General features: G+C 45.1%; 1 protein-coding gene across 3 annotated transcripts; it reads left to right on the top strand.

Annotated features, from left to right (window-relative positions):
- Positions 1-299: 299 nt before the first annotated feature.
- On the top strand, positions 300-15,408 carry ttf2 (transcription termination factor, RNA polymerase II). Of its 3 annotated transcripts, none has more exons than XM_088644681.1 (23): positions 300-433; positions 1,214-1,325; positions 1,782-1,868; positions 2,075-2,141; positions 2,696-3,595; positions 3,913-4,048; positions 4,840-4,974; positions 5,544-5,665; positions 5,996-6,077; positions 6,845-6,952; positions 7,102-7,252; positions 8,323-8,407; positions 9,423-9,613; positions 10,077-10,230; positions 10,913-11,004; positions 11,197-11,279; positions 11,944-12,089; positions 12,405-12,575; positions 13,762-13,820; positions 14,109-14,262; positions 14,454-14,536; positions 14,857-14,931; positions 15,121-15,408. In XM_088644681.1, the coding sequence occupies exons 1-23, from the start codon at positions 358-360 to the stop codon at positions 15,263-15,265; spliced, it is 3,414 nt and encodes a 1,137-aa protein (XP_088500807.1). In that variant the 5' UTR covers positions 300-357; the 3' UTR covers positions 15,266-15,408. The 3 variants fall into 3 exon arrangements, with proteins under 3 accessions (XP_088500807.1, XP_088500816.1, XP_088500824.1); XM_088644690.1 differs by having other exon boundaries at positions 2,699-3,595; XM_088644698.1 differs by lacking the exons at positions 14,857-14,931; positions 15,121-15,408 and having other exon boundaries at positions 14,358-14,498.
- The last annotated feature ends 1,074 nt before the right edge of the window (positions 15,409-16,482 follow it).

Here is a 16,482-nt window from a genome sequence, read left to right on the forward strand (position 1 = left end):
TTTTAAGTATATAACATTTCATCCTGTAGTATTGGCACTGTTTACAGTATATTTGTATTTTAATATCTATATTAAAGAGAAAAGGAAAATGTTACACATAAGCAATGCAAATCAATAACCTAACCACTGACTTTTCCCACTCATTCTTCTGAACGTCTTTATGAGGCGTGATGACACCAATGCTAGCGAAATCAAAATTATTGGATAAATCGAAACGAGACTGAGCCAAACATGAAAGGCTTTCCCCTGTGCCCGCCTTCAAAACTGTTGCGGGTTCACGTCTCATTGGATAAAAAAAAACTCCGCGGCCCGGGCTTTGAGTTGAGTTGCGGCTGCGCGTTAGTTCCCGGCAAATGGATGGCAAGTCGGAGGAGACCGGTGGAGGATACAGTAACACATCCTGCCATGGAAGAAGTCATCTGTGACAGGCACGGTGAGTCTCTGTCGCGGCTGCGGCCCAAGACGCAAGTGTGCGGAACTCCCCTGGGGTTCGTGAGTGCTGAACTCGCATGGCGACTCTGGGTTTTAGACAAGGAAACGAGTTTGAGCTTGAATCTAATTAAGACACATGTTGGGGGGGGGGGACGGACTCCGTGAAACCCGGCGTTTCGAGAAGAAGGGGGGATATGTTCTCGTCTTTATCTGCCTCGCTGATAAAGCCATAGCCTTTACTGAGCCGATCTTGTTTTCCAGGCTCTGCGTACACAGCCTTTTTTTTACGAGCAGTAGCTGTGGAGAGTAGGGGAAAACACTACGTTACTTTTTGTGAAATCGCATACCATTACGGAAACTCATTGCTGCCATCAAAAAGCAAAAAAAAAATTACGTGATAAATAATTTTCAGTCATTTATACGAACAAGATACGTCACATGGTGCTGTTGTTGCACATAAAAGCTCATCGTATAACCTTTCACTGTGGTGGTCGTGAGGGTGTCCAGCGCCCCCAGACTTTCTACAAAGTTAACTTTCGACCGGGTTGAGCCGGGATGACATGCTAATGAAACAGCTCGTGTGAGAAGAGTCACTATAAGCATAAGGACACTCAGATCCCTCACCAAGACTCTGCTGCGATTGCGAGGTCATTATCGCCTGATAAACGTGGAGATGTGTTTCTTCTCGGTGGCAGCGATGTGCGTCTGTATGCCATGCTGTGAGCTGGACAGAGGAGAAATGGGCTGTGCTCTCTGTTCTGTCTGCTTGTTGGCGCTCCAGGAAGGCCGTGCTTGCTGAAGACCGGTGTGAGAGACGGGCCGAACAAAGGCAAGAGCTTCTACCTCTGCACTTCACAAGGAGGGGCCGCCTGCGACTTCACTAAACCCGCCCAGTATGTGTGTCTCGACTTTACACTGCGATCGAGTGGGGTAGTATCGATGTGTCGGATATTTTAATAAGCGTAATTCGAGGGCGTTTGACATCTTAAAGTCGTTAAAACCGTATCTCTGCACCAAGACTAGAATGGTGCCCATTGATGGGAGTGTGGAGGGCTGTAACCTGGCCGCCTTCTGCTGAGTACTCGAATCAGCTACAGCTTTAGGAATCACAGTATAAATAACAGGACGGAAATGTGCCTATTTAAAGTTTGTCCCTTGTTATTTTTGTCATGTGCATGGGTAGGGAGGAGTCTGCCCCAAACAGGGACACGAATGTAATGAATAGATGTGAATGTTCCAATGGAGCATTATTAGAGAAACCATTGATCGCATTTTCTCGGACATCTAGGGGCAGGTGTTGCTGGTGCGTCTGTTTTTGCTCCAGTGTTGTGTTTTGTGTTTTATTTAAGTATCCCTCCGTCTCGCTGCCTGCATCATGAAGACTCCTGGGTCGAGCTGCAGGCTCTCGTGAAGCACGAAGGAAGGCCGGGCTACAGGTGTGTCTGGTCACGTTGTTTCGAGAGCCGGTACTGCTAGCGGATGCGAGCTGTAGTTCAGATGGGATGTGGAATGGACTTTGTGGAACGTGTTGAGAAAGATCGTTCGACATCAAATTCCAGCAGAGTAGCTTGTCACCAGGGTTTCGCAGGTGTGGATGAAAATGATTTGACCTCTCTCTCTCTCTCTCTGACTTGATTTTCAGATTGTTATTTCGTTGCGTTACAGGGAAGGCTGAAGGGAAGAAATGGTGTGGGAATATTCCATGGCAGGTGTGCAAAAATGTTCTTCTACAAATGGAATGCATTTTTAAAAATAAATTATACAATTTGTAATGGCATCACTTGTATGTAAAGGAACAGCCTGTGAACGCTGATGCAGCTCCCTACACTATGTTTCCTTGAAGGAGCGCGTTTGTTTTAAAACTTCTCGAATGCATGCAATTTCTTGATTTATTGAATGTCATCTATGAAATATTAACAGGCTTTACTGTGCTTGAATCTTATTGCACTGCACAGCATTACGTTTTCAAGAAATGTTAGGTTTCTGTTCAGTTTGGGATTATCTTATTTCCCAAGCTACACTTGGCTAGCATAATGCTATCTATTCAAACACGAGGAATTTATTGAACCTTAGTAGAGAAAAGGTCATTGACTTTAAAAAAAACAAACATCTTCCAGCATACTTGGTTGGGCGTATTAATATTGTGCAACTGAAATATTTATCACGGCAGGCAGGGACAGTCCTTGAACTTCCACATCAGTCCAGATCGGAGCGGTGTGAGAAAGCACTGGCTTGCGTATGAAGGCATGTCTTTTATCCGCAGCAGGCGAAGCGGGAAGGGAAGAGCCCCCCGTTAAATGGAGAATCCCAGCGGAGCAAGGACCCTGTGGAGAGAAACCCGTTCAGGGTGACGAGCGAGCCTGCGAGGTCTTCCGACTGGAAGGCGCTCCACGAAGGCGGGGATGAGCGAGCGGGGCTGGGAGGAGCGGAGGGGGAGGGGAACCAGGCCGGGGCAGCCCCCCCTGCCCCCGAGTCCTGGAGGGAGAAGCGGTTTCCCGCAGGCGTGAAGCTGAAGCAGAGATGGCCTGCAGACGGGCAGGCAGCGCAGGAGGGCCTGTCGAAGCAGGATGGCTCTCGCCGTGTCCCCAGAGAAGAGCGTCTGCAGCCGGAGGGCAGCCGGGAGGAATCGGGCATCTGGAGCGGGCGCCCGGAGCAGCCCGAGAGCTCGGCGGCAGGGAGGGACCACAGCCAGCCTCCGGGCTCAGTGAGCAAGGAGCGCGAATCGGAGCCGATCCCAGAGAACGACCAAGGGCCCGTCAGGAAGGACAAAGCTCTGAAGCAGGAGAGCATCGGAGACGGCGAAAGGGAAGACGAAGGCTGTGCTTCGGGGGCAAAGGTCGCGACTTGCAGGGGGTCTCCAAAGCCCTCGCGAGCTGAGTCTCGGAAGGCGGAAGCACGTCCTCCGAGTGACCCACACCCCACGCCCGGGCCGATCGAGAAACGTCATCCCTCCATGGAGCGGACGGGGGAGCAGGCTGAGAGGACGGTGGACGAAGATGTCTTGATAGTGTCTGTGCAGCCTGGAAACAAGAAGACCTGTCCCGCGGCCCTTGTGCAGAAGACTCTAACGAGCTTCCACGGTTTCCTGCCCTTGTCTCAGTCGCGGCCCCCGGACCCGCAGGTGCTCCACAGCACGCTCTCTGCCCAGCTCAGACAGAAGAAGGTAGGCGTGCCCACGCCGTGCCCGCGCTTGGCCACTTTCTGGAAAAATTAGACCATCCTACTGTGTTGTTGAGTGTGGGGAAAAGTTAAATTAAATTAATTTGTAAAACCATGACCTACAGTATAAACAAACAAAAAACGGCTTCCTCCTGAATAACTATTGAGTTTTTTATTTAACTAGAAGTTGTGTTTTTGATATTGAGAAAGAGTGTTGATTAGAGAGGTTGGTGGACCTCTGCGAGCTTGTCTTGCCTCGGCTGTTGTCATGGACGGTGGGGCTGTAAAACGCATATTCAATGACGTGCTGTTGTTTTTTAGGTTACTTTGTCCACTGTGAATATTTCTACACTCCCTGATAAAGGTCAGAGGCTGATAAGCCAGGTTAAGGAGTTAGAAGATGCTCTGGAATCGTTGAGCCTGTCTGTTGCCTCGGATGAGGACAGTAACAAACGAGGTGAGAACCATGAGCCGGTGGCAGAAAAAAGTATTTCTTTAAATAAAAGATAAAGTTCAGTATCTTCATCTGTAGTTTCACAGTTGCAATGCTTGAATTACTCAAAGTGTTGCTGGTTTTTTCATAATTGGTCCTTGTTCTTGTTCTGCAATACATCAGCTCCTCGTTATCTGAAAATTATGCGCTTCTCAGTTAGGTTGTTCGTTAAGGTTAGATTCGGTCAATGCAAATACATTTCAAGGCAGTAATTAGAAGTAAGTGACATGAGATAATACATATATTAATAACAGTCATGGAAGGTAATTATATAGTATTTGTACCGTATGTCTTTCTATAAACATTACTGGTTTAAAAAAGCATACAGTCTAAAGTAGAAAAGAACCCAAATTAAAAAGAAATAAAGAGGCGTTATTTGCCATTGATGTGCAGTGATTCACTGACTGGCAGAAACTGAAGGCTGTGGTTCTCTGGCAGATGAACATCCATATTGGGCAGGATGTATTGAGTTCAAACTCACAAAAATGGCTTAAGGGGTGGTGGGCAGGACAGACAGTATGTGCACTGTTAGATGTGCTTGTACTGTAAGCGAAAGTCAGGGCACATACAGAAGGAACAGGTATTAACGCATTCAGAAAATGTATACGATAATTCCTTAATCGCAAGTGCATAAAGTGAGTGGTTAATGCAGTTCCCCTTTTGCAGGGAAAATATTCCTGTTCACTTGGTCTCGGTGTTTATTCCCGTGAGCTGTGTCAGTAGTTCACTGCAGCATCTCGTTGTGTTGTGTTCAGACGCCCGGGGAGGAGGAGAAGAGCGCTGTGTGCCGGCGCCCAGCCAGCAGGACCCAGTCGGCAGGCCCGGGGGCACCGTTCTGCTGCCTGCCCCTGCGCCCAGCGCCCTGGGAGCGGACTGCCACAGGTCTGGGGGTACGTGTGCCAGCAACACGCTGCTCCCCCTCCTGGCTGAGGAGGAGGCGGGCACCTGCAGGCGCCCCAGAGCTGGACGCCCGCCGGCTGTTTTTACTGGGGCATTTAGGCCAAGCTCTGGGGAAAAGAGTTTGGAAGATCCCATAGCCTAGATTTTTATCTCTGTTCATCTGGCAGTCTAATAAGGTCGAGAGACTTAAAAAGGACACATGTGCCAGAGTAAAAAACTAGAATTTAGAATTCCACTTATTAGTGTTTGTTTTCGGAGGAGCAGATCACTTTTGGCACCAGCTTTAAAGCGGGTTATTTTTCAGTGTAAGGCACAGCAAGCTCAGAAGGTGCCATTACTGGCGTAAGCAGAGGATTTCTTAATTGTCGCCTCACACAATGTGTTGTAAAAATTGTGATCTCATCTTCAATATACAAGGTTATTACTGAAAAGTGTATATTACACCTTAGGGCTGTGAAATGTGTTTTACCTAAGCTAAAATGCATGTTCTGAAGGCAGTGTATTTTTATGTTTATTGCAGTTGTGCGATGTAACCATTTTTGTGTTTTTTCATCTCCAGTGAACCCCCAGTACAATCGCCTGTATGGTAGCACGATATCAGACGCTATAGACCATCTGTACAAGTCTCTTGAGTCCTGTCCGGCTGCAGAAGCAGAAGCCGAGGATCCGAAGGAGCTCAAGGTAGTTGAAGTCTATGCTGCTTATTCATGGTGACCTGTCGGGCCTGTCGGAACACAAAACACTCCCAAGCCCCAAGTTTAATATTGGTAGGCGTATGTTATGATGCAGAGGAACAAGTAATAGGTTTATTCCATGCTGAAAAAAAGAAGAAAGAAAACACAACGTTTTGGCCGTGGAGCCTTCTTCAAGTGTGAGCATCCGTATGTTATGATGTTTGTATATGTAGTTTAAGAAATAATGTCTAAACGTATTGATTGAGAAGTGAAGTGCTTGTTTTGTATCTACTGAGAACTGTGTTCTTCTGAATGGACTTGTTTTTTCCCTGATCAGGTCCACCTGCTGCCTCATCAGAAACAGGCCCTGGCTTGGCTTCTGTGGCGCGAGACTCAGAAACCTAGTGGAGGAATTCTTGGTAAAGAAATGGTTTTCAAACATCTGATGCTCTCTAGCCTGTCTCCTCAGCCTGTCACCTTTCATCTTTTTTGAAGCGGGGGTTGCAAACCCTCTTCCTAGAAGACTTACTGTCCTCTGTTTTTTGTGCCACCTGAATCAGTCTCATTATTTAATCAATTACATAATTGCAGGACTCCTAATCAAGCTTCATGGTGCCTGATAGTTAGCTGTAATTTTAATGAATTGAAGGTTTTGAATAATCAACGGAATGAAAAGATCCTCTTCAAAATCCTGTATAGGATCAAGGGAATAATTAGGTTAATTGTAACAAATAATCCACTTATAAAAGCTGTTTTGCAGCAACCCTCAGATGTTTTCCTACATAATACTGTAGTTCCAAGCACAGTTATTGCTTCTGTTTAACTGCCTCTCTGGTTGACGTGACATCAGTATTGTATTCTACCTGTTCTGTCTTCAGCCCAGTGGCTTTGGCAGCTCAGACAGGTGCAGAGTTCTTAAAGACATTTCAGACACTTCCTTCTTTCTTAGCTTGGTCAAAACGTATTCACTGACTTGAGTGTTTGGGGTTTCTGTAGGAATATTTTTGGAGCAATATTCTGCAACAAACAGCAGTAAAGTTTAAAATGGCATGGAAACGTTTTGTCTTTTTTGTTTTGAATGCGAGAGGAGACAGTGCTTTCGGAGGCTCTCCCTCATTGAACAGATCGGTGAAGCTGCCTGCCAGTTCAGCCACAGTTCGAAAATCCCATCTCTTCCTTCCCACAGCGGATGATATGGGCTTAGGGAAGACTCTGACGATGATCGCGCTCATCCTGGCACAGAGGAAGAAGGAGAAGAAGGACAAAAAACCGGAAGGCTGGATTTCCAAAAACGGTAGTTTATTTACAAGAATGGTTTAATTCTGTGTGTTTTATTAAGCTATAATAAAGGAAAGACACCGATTTTTCACTGATGTTAAATTGAATGGTTGGTTCCGCCACGCCACATTAATAAATGTGATTTAATTGTTAATCGTTTGACAGATCCTTCCCCTGTGGTGTCCCAGGGAACTCTGATCATCTGTCCTGCTTCTCTCATTCACCACTGGAAGATGGAGGTTGAGAAGCATGTGAGGGGCTCGGCGCTGAGCGTCTGTCTGTACCATGGGCCCAACAGGCAGAGGAGTGCACGCATGTAAGACCTCTCTGCAGGCGGTGCTCCTGCTGGGCGTCTCCTTGAGAAACGCTGTTGTGTAGCAGTGCGCTCAAGGCCAGGGGCCGGTAGGCGTCGGACTGCTCTTCGATCGCACATCGCGCCCTCCATTTCTTCGTTTCCGTTTGTTTTCTGCCTGCTTCTGAGTGCCCTTGAGTGCCTTTAGTCATTTCAGTAGGTCGCTACTGCTGCTGTCACTGACTTGAAAGTGTTAAATGCACTAACGGCCCTGACAAAATGAGAACCTAAGTACATTTAATAAACATAGGTAATGTAATGCTCTTAAGTAGGATATACCAATACGTAGTAGTTCAGGTGGGCAGCTGCGTCAGCATGCGTAGGCAGCAAAGGAACCAGTAATAGGTTTATTCCATGCTGAAAAGAAAAGAAAGAAAACACAGCATTTCGGCCGTGGAGCCTTCATCAGGTGTGAGGTATACCAATACGTGCTTAGGTGGGGTAAATTGTATTTACTCTAAACTGTATAAAAAGAAGGACATAAAGCACTAAAGGAAATGCACCTTAAGCTTTTAAGCGGAAAACCTGCTGCATTTTTCCGAGGTCATGAATTTCTGAGTTGAGTTAGTGTTCTCAAGCACTTGAGAAAGTCTTGGATGGATTAAAGAAGCCTTTGTAGGGAAATTGCTGCCAGATTGTTGACCAGCACACAAGTGGGTAACTTTTAATATTGTGTCCTTTTCTGGTAACCACTATTTATAGTAGATTTCATGCAGATAGGTCTGAGCACATCTTCTGGCCAGTAGAAAAACACAAGGCTGAGTGCTGGTCTTTTGTGATGTAATGGTTGCTCTCACACCGGAGAAGATTGCACAGTATTCCATTTATTTAGCAGGTCGCATGTCATCCTGTAGATTATGTAACTTCTTGTGAGAGGACATGGCAAAGAAAAGAACATAAAGGTAAAAGATGTTGTAATTTATGGGCGAATCACAGTGATTGGGTGGGGGGGGAGAAAGGTTATTTTATTTTGCTGAGTTCAAATTCTGATGCTAAATGTCATTTGTCTGATTATTTACCGCTGTATCCCTCAGACTAGCGGAGCATGATGTGGTGGTGACAACGTACAGCCTGGTGTCCAAGGAGATCCCGTCAATGAAGGACGGGGCAGCGGAGGAGGTGAGGAAGTGTTTGTTGGCTTCTGTCAGTCACCATGTCCATGTTAAACTGCTGTATATTATAATAATATTATGCTTATCGAGGTTCTTACTTGGGGTTTTTGTTCCGAAACGTACAAGAAACGATCAGTGTCTTGACTTGGAATGAAGGTGCCGCGTGAGGCCCCTCATTCTGGGAACAAAGGGGAGTCGAGGTGCTTGATTCCACTCAGGAAGTCAGAAGTGCAGATAGTTTCTAGTGTCGTGGAGGCCAGAGCAGGGAAATAATCACAGTTGGCCCTCTGCAAGGGAGAGTTGGGTACGTGCGAACAGATGACAACAATGTGGAAAGCTGAAGTGTATTAGATTAGATACGATCACTTTATTGGCCATATACAATTTCTTGTATTAGGAATTTGTCTTTTCACAAACCCCAGCTTGCTCTCCATGAGACACACAGACAGGGAGAGAGAAGCTGGGGGTCAGAGCGCAGGGTCAGCCATTTATACGGCGGCCCTGGAGCAGCTGGGGTGAAGGGCCTTGCTCAGGGGCCCAACGGAGTAGGATTCCTCTGCCGGCCGCGGGATACGAACTGGCAACCTTCCAGCCACAGGCGCAGATCCTGAACCACAGAGCCACCGCTCCGCCCCACCGTATTCTGTTACAGGGCTAGTGATATAAAGGGCTGGTATAACATTTGGGTGGGAACAAAGATCTAAAAGATTAGGAAAATGCAGAGCTCAACATGGCAAATGAGCAGGAGCTAACGTTATTACACCCCCAGAAACCCCCGAGGCCCGTACGAGTTAGCATTCCCCCTTGTCCTCGTAGCTTGAGATGCAGTGCAGCCCTGTTGGGCTATAGCCAATGTGCTAAAGAAGCAAGTAGTTTTTTTGGTCCAAACACTCAGACCCTAAGAATGCTATATCCAGATTGACCTGGATAGTGCTGTTTTAAGCCCTGATGCCGACGGCTTTTGAATGGCGTTCCCTGTGTCGTCTTGCATGGAGCTCATCACGGCGCCGGTCTGCTTTCAGCCTCCCGCTCGGCCGCGGCCGCCCCTGCTGACCGTGACGTGGTCCCGCATCGTTCTGGACGAGGCCCACAACGTCAAGAACCCGCGGGTGCAGACCTCCCTGGCCGTGTGCCAGCTGCGCGCGGGCTCGCGCTGGGCTGTGACCGGCACCCCCGTTCAGAACAACCTGCTGGACCTGTACTCGCTGCTGAAGTACGAGTTCGGCCCAGCGCCACACAGCACATCTCTGGCTCCGGCCTCTGGCTGCCAGCAGAAACAACCTCCTTCAAGTTGGCTACTTGGTTACATATATCTGTGTCTAAGATCTAACAAGATGGTTTTGTGTATCAGGATATATTTATATATTTATGTTAAGTATATCTGGCCAGTTAAGTTCTTATACTTTATTTACTTCCATGTGTCCTAATTTTTTATAAGCCTTAATTCAAAAGCCAGCTCAGCCCCATGAACAGTAAATAAGCATATCATTAGATCTAATAATGTTCAGTGTTTCGTTGTAAGCCGAAACGGATTTAAAAGCATGGAATTTGTGGTGAAAGGTGGAACTTGCTTTTGGGGCACCAGTACCTTCAAAAAAAGTGTTGTTTGCTAGATATCGAATTACTGACCAGCTCTGTCAGTGCATGAGCCATGAGCTGCCGTCGTGTTGCTGTAGGTTTCTCAGGTGCTCCCCCTTTGATGACTACAAGCTGTGGAAGGCACACGTGGACAATGGCTCTAAGAGGGGAGGAGAGAGACTGAACATCCTCACCAAAGCCCTCCTGCTGCGCAGGACCAAGGACCAGTTTGATTCCACCGGAAAACCCCTGGTATAGTGCTCTAATTAGTGAAACTCCTTCTTCACATTCATATAACTGTTTTGGTAAACCTCTGATATTCCCACATTGTACAGGATGACACGCACGGGTGAGGGTTATCTATCATCAAGCCGGCAGTGAAGGATATGCATTGACTTATTGCGCTGTCAGCTGAACGTTTCTAACAGGCCGTAAAGATAGTCTGCAGCAAACGTTTCTGGATTCAGCAAGGAGAAAAGGACGCGTTTGACATGGAGCAAAATCTTAGAATTCTAATTGTAAGAAAATTCAAGTTAAAAGTTGGTCATATGCACCTTCAGGCCTCAGACTACCCCAAGAACAGTGCAACATTCATTTCTCACCTGCCCAGAGAGCTCCATGGGTCTCTATTCAATAATAATAATAATAATAATAATAATTGCCTCTGGGTTGGTCTCGCAGTTTGAGGTTGGGGTTAAGTGATTAAGACATGGGCGCCGGGTTGGAAGGTAGATCTCCATGCATATCGTTTCCAAACAGGTTTATGTCTTCTAAATGGAACATCTGTTTTATTACTGCAGGAGTTAGGCGTTTTATCTCGAGGTATTTGCTCATCTTTCCCATGATTGCAGCTGAAATCTTTGATGCACCGATAAGCTGTGCTGTATGTGAACAGCAGCCTGATCTTCTTTTCTTCCATAAATTACATTTTTAGGTTTCTCTGCCTGAACGTTGCTGTCATACTCACCGTTTAAAGCTGTCTGAAGATGAACAGTCTGTTTATAATGTACTTTTTGCAAAGTCTGTGTAAGTATAGTTACTGGTAGGTGTTTTAAGATTCCTAATTGTTTTTTATATTTGACCATAAGCATTCTAAAATCTAAAATGTAAATAACACATAAGCTTTTTGCAGAGTTCTAAGATTTTTTTAGAATAATTTGATATTTAAAGATGTATTAAACAGCAACGGTATAACACATTTTTATCTGTGTCTTGCAGATCAACCCTGCAGTCTTACCTAAAGAGATATGAACGCCAGGAAACCAAGGAGGTGGAAAATAAAAATAATCCCTTTGACAAAGGTCTGAGATTAACCGCCCGTGCAAACTGAAAGTCACTAATCCAGGATATTAAAACTTTTCCTCTGTCAGGGGCTGTTGTCTTGTTCACCGCTGAGGCCTCCTCCATTCACACACTTGCGATCACATACTGTCTAGTCAACACCTTGTCCATCTCAGTTCATCACCTTTACTATACGACTGTAGTGCATGCTGTGTACCACATTAAAAGGTCATAATAATCAATATTTTCGTGCACCATTGTTGTAAGACCTCTCATTTATTTGTGTGTCTCCAGGAGCCGCAGACTGAGATTTACTGATGACGTTTCTGTAGAAAGTCCTGTAGAGAGAATACTTTAGTTTTTGGTAATGCTGTGTGAAACAGTAAAGTTGTGTCATCTTTGTTCTACGTTTATTACGATTCATGATTTTCACATGGCTCCTAATTATAACATTATTCTCAAAGCTCAGGTTATTTGTTTCCTTAATGACTCAAAGTGGGAGGATTAAACTGTCATCAGGTGCACCATAGACATCTTCAGATTGTGTTGTCGGACTTGGTTTAAATGATGATTTGATTATAGGCACATAACTTCCTGCAGTAAGGCTCTGGAAGTTGGAATAAGCTGTTTTGGGGGGGGGAATGAAGTCTCGAAAAACTACGTAACATGTTTTTGTGCCTGCAGTTGCACAGGAGTTTGTCGTGTGCCAGAGGGACGTGCTCGCTGGCGCCCCGCAGCAGTCTCGGGCCCACGCCACCAGCACGGTGCACATCCTGTCCCTGCTCCTGAGGCTGCGCCAGTGCTGCTGCCACCTCTCGCTGCTGAGGAAGGTAGGAGCCGCCACCGGCTTTTCTTTCTGCTTTCGGATTTCCTTTCTCCGCGAACGTTGGGTCACTTTTTGGGGCCAATATTGACAGGCTTTGCTCTGCTGCGGCGATGCTGTGGCTTGGAGAGGCAGAAGGATTTTTACACGATTTGGCCTCATGTGAGGACTACAGTACTGAGAAGGAATTCCTGAATTAATTGCTGAATGACTGTATAAAGTGTCGTAAAGGGCTGGGCTGAAGTGGGAGGTACTGTTGGTTAAGTAAATGCTTGAGCATGACTTATGGCATCGTGTGTTCTTTGCTGCCCGGATTGTGTAGACACTGGATCGTGCAGAACTGCAGGATGAAGGAATAGCGCTTTCCCTGGAGGAGCAGCTCAATGCCCTGTCCTTGTCGGAGCTGTCTGGTCCTGATCCCAAATCCACAGTCTCCCTGAATGGAAAAAACTTCAGGTCCGACCTCTTCGACGAGACAAAGGAGAGCACAAAGGTAAAGCAGGAGAAAGAACGACAACAGATCCTTCATGTAGTGGATCTCAAGCTTCTCCCAAAATATTAGGAATCCCAGTCAAGTGAGCAGCCTCCCTCAGAAACCGTATGTGTGTGGGATCTGAGGCACAGAATAGTTCCCTCTCCTTCCCTGACTAATACAAGCTCCCAGCTCATTCCTGTAGAAAACTGCTGGAATGAGCACTTTCAGTCCCACACACTCTTATCCTTGAAGCGGAGCTACCATGCTATTTTTGTATTTATGGGTTCGAAAGAATCATGAGTGCATTGCAAACCATTCTAAAAGTAAAATAACTTGTAAAACTTCCAGTTTACATCACAAAATTCCCAGGTGTGCCTAGCGCCATATTGCCATCATTGTCTGTGATTCAGAACTGGGCAACAAAACATCCGGTGACACGAAGTGGCGCTGTTACATTGTAAACGAGCAGGCTTGTAAATACATCTCTTTTAATCTAATAGAAATGTGGCTCTCAATTTCGAAAGGGTTTTGATGAGGAATACTGCTTCTTAAATCGGCATGCAGATCGTGTTGGAACATTTCTGGGGTGAAATGTCTGCTTGCACAACCTGTGCTTATTCGCTCTTCATCACCTTAAGTTACTCATTACAGTGACTAGTGAGCAGGAAGGGCTGCATCATGTCACAGTTCTTGGAAACTCTCACCTGTGGCGAGACCAGCGGCTTGTGAAACAACACTGCAACTTCTGGTTCTTTCACAAAGCTTGCGGTTTTGTGCTTCATTCGAAATTTGTTAAATGTTTCTATACCGTCAGTGTATTTATTTTTTTAGCGAGATGTAATAACCGGTCTGAGAAATTGGGAGTGCAGTTTTCCTTTAACACAGTTAAAAGTTATCTTACTACAAGAATGGGACAGCATTGGGCTGAAAACATAACAAATGTTTGCTGACATGGCCTGTTTCAACTGTTTCTGCTACTCTCCGAGCCCTGATACAATATTATATTTTCGCATTTTCTGGCCAAGTGGAAGATAAATGCTGCTCCTAATGATTTTAGTTGTGAAAAAATACTTAGTGTAGTAAAGCGATTTCAAGAGCATGATCTTACTGTGAAATAATTTACTCTCCTCCGTATGATTTAAGTCCTGTGTCTCATCCCCTTTAGTAGGAATATTGAACATGCTACCCATTTGCTGTTTATTAGATTTCTGCAGTTCTCGCTGAACTGAAGGAAATCGGACGAAAATCAGAGGCTCAGAAAAGGTAAGTCATCTGATACCATGTGGTTCAGGAGATCATGGGAACAATCTGAACTCCTTGCTGGAATCCATATCTTAAGATAAATGCAGGACTCTTAAAAAAAAAAAAGTTATTCAAAATGACACAGAGAACTGAGATTTCTCTATTTCATTCATTGCTGTTGATTTCAAGTGCATTATTTGTAACAAATAAGTTTGGGATCTTAATTTGAGGATTTTAAGTGATATTTGTTTCATGGAAGGAGGCTGGGTTGCCCTCAGTTCCAGCCCTGAGCTCTTGCCTTTCCCTCAGCGTGATCGTCTCGCAGTGGACCACCATGCTGCGGGTGGTGGCCGTTCACCTGGACCGGCTGGGCCTGCGCTACGCCACCATCGACGGCTCCGTCAGCCCCAGGCAGCGCATGGAGCTGGTGGAGGAATTCAACACGAACCCCAAAGGGCCGCAGGTACCGAGGAATCGCCTTAGATTTCCTCCAACACCTGCCCAACATAAACCATTACAGAATGAATGTGCTCTCTGACACTGAAATTTATTTTCAAGACCTAGAGATACAGTGACATTCCAAAGACGGATAAGGAGGAAAAAGGAGACGACTAAAGCGCTTCGAGCTAGTGATGAGTTCTTCCCTGCTTGCAGGTGATGCTGGTGTCTCTCTGTGCGGGGGGTGTTGGAATAAACCTTACCGGAGGAAACCATCTCTTCCTAATCGACATGCATTGGTGAGGTTTCGTCCATGTTGACAGCTGGAGTCCCCCTGGCAATCCGTAGCTGATTAAACCGTGGTGACCTGTCATAACTGGCACAGTGATTGTGTTGGAGAGAGCTGCCCCCTGAGTTAAGTTCATTCTCGGAGCCGAAGTGCCCATTTCAAAGTCGGAGGCAGACTGCTGGTGACTGTGTGAGGCTTGAATCGAGTCTCTCCTGGTATTTTGTGGACAGTGGCTGTCATGTCTTCACCGCACACGAAGGATTGTGCCCAGCTGTACTGAGATGGGCGACCTTACAGTGAGAATGACTTTCTCCGTCTTTGCTGTGGTAGGAACCCCGCTCTGGAAGACCAGGCCTGCGATCGTATCTACAGAGTGGGCCAGCTGAGAAACGTCACAATACACAGGTGAGAGGCTAATTTTAGTATTATTTTTATTATTGTGCAGCCCGGCTCCCAGAACTGGGCAAAGTGCATGGACCTGGTAGAAATTGAGCTTGGATTCTGGAAAGGCTGTCAGAGGTCTGTAACTATTTGCTGAAGTTAAACGTATCGTCCAGCCCGGACTTTAACTGAAAGAGCCCTTGTTTCCCCAAGGTTTGTATGTGACGGCACTGTAGAGGACAAGATCTCCAGTCTTCAGGAGAAGAAGAAGGACCTTGCCAGGAAAGTGCTGTCGGGGTCAGGAGACTCCTTCACCAAGCTCACTCTGTCGGACCTCAAGATCATTTTCGGTGTTTAAGCTTTCAGTAGAGGAGCTCCAGATATTTAAAAACATGTTCAAATCGAAATTTCCTGATCTTATGAAATAAGAATCCTCAAAGCTATAAAAACTGTATTCCTTTATGTTCTTCAAAGCTGCTGCAATAAAGATAATTAAAGTTATTCGATTTGGATTGTTTTTTTTTTGTTGTTATTATAGAAATCACTTTCAGTATGCATGGTTTGTTAAGCATGAAGCAGGCAGATTTAGAGAAGCATAGTGCCAAAGCACCACAAAGAGAAATTGCTTTTATAATACATTTTTTTTAGTGCAATTATTTAATTGAAGAAATATTACATTGTTCCCAGTAATGATGCTGTTGAGACAATATATAAATTACTGCAGATAACTTAAGATGACTGTCTAGTCCTTTTTAAAATGATGTATTATATAATCATCATGCATAATGCCATATTATAGGATGCCATTCCTATAATATGTAGGATATTTTGGAGTAGTTCAGGTGGACAGCTGCGTCAGCATGCGTAGGCTGTAAAGGAACAAGTAAAGGATTATTCCATGCTGAAGAGAAGAAAGAAAACGCAACGTTTTGGCTGTGGAACCAAAGAGGGCTCCATAAACAAAACATTATTTTCTTTCTTCTCTTTTCAGCATGGAATAAACCCATTACTTGTTCCAAGAATATGTTGGGTTTGTTTGCAATTTCATTTCTAGTTCTTGCAGTAATTTTTGTTTTTCTTGCAGTGAGAAAAATCCAGTCCTAATAATGATTCATTTATAGAGCTTGCACAATACAAATTCATACCTACTGAGATATGATATCCATAAACTTGATTAAATTGTGCTCTGATGCTACCTTAAATGAGGAAACAGTTTGCCTTATTTAGCCTTAGTTCTTAGCCTCGTTTTTGTCAATACGTTCAAGCTGATTAGGAGGCATAACCTGTTACCTTTATGTTCTTAATTGTGATTACTCCATAACAGGCGCAGAATAACTTATTTAACATTCTGTGCATCGAAACCAGCAGTAGCTCAGCTACAGAAATCGCATTGGAAATCCATGTGTATTAATGGAGTTAAAAACAACTGTGAATGAGTGATGTGACATCAAATTCAAGTTATAAATAGTGTATCAGATCGTATTGATAAACAGCATGACTCCAAATGCTGATGAACAACTTCACCATCTTGTTAAACCGTTCTCATAAATCTAAAATAAAAAAATTGTCCTACAT

The sequence above is a fragment of the Lepisosteus platostomus genome, chromosome 2 (assembly GCF_059453375.1).
Source record: "Lepisosteus platostomus isolate fLepPlt1 chromosome 2, fLepPlt1.hap1, whole genome shotgun sequence".
NCBI classification, from domain to species: domain Eukaryota; kingdom Metazoa; phylum Chordata; class Actinopteri; order Semionotiformes; family Lepisosteidae; genus Lepisosteus; species Lepisosteus platostomus.

Excerpts from the sequence above, each read along its gene's own strand:
- ttf2 (XM_088644681.1), top strand. The coding sequence starts at position 358 with ATGGCAAGTCGGAGGAGACCGGTGGAGGATACAGTAACACATCCTGCC. Across the intron at positions 11,280-11,943 it reads AAATAATCCCTTTGACAAAG|TTGCACAGGAGTTTGTCGTG; the intron begins GTCTGAGATTAA and ends TTGTGCCTGCAG. Across the intron at positions 14,932-15,120 it reads AGAAACGTCACAATACACAG|GTTTGTATGTGACGGCACTG; the intron begins GTGAGAGGCTAA and ends TGTTTCCCCAAG.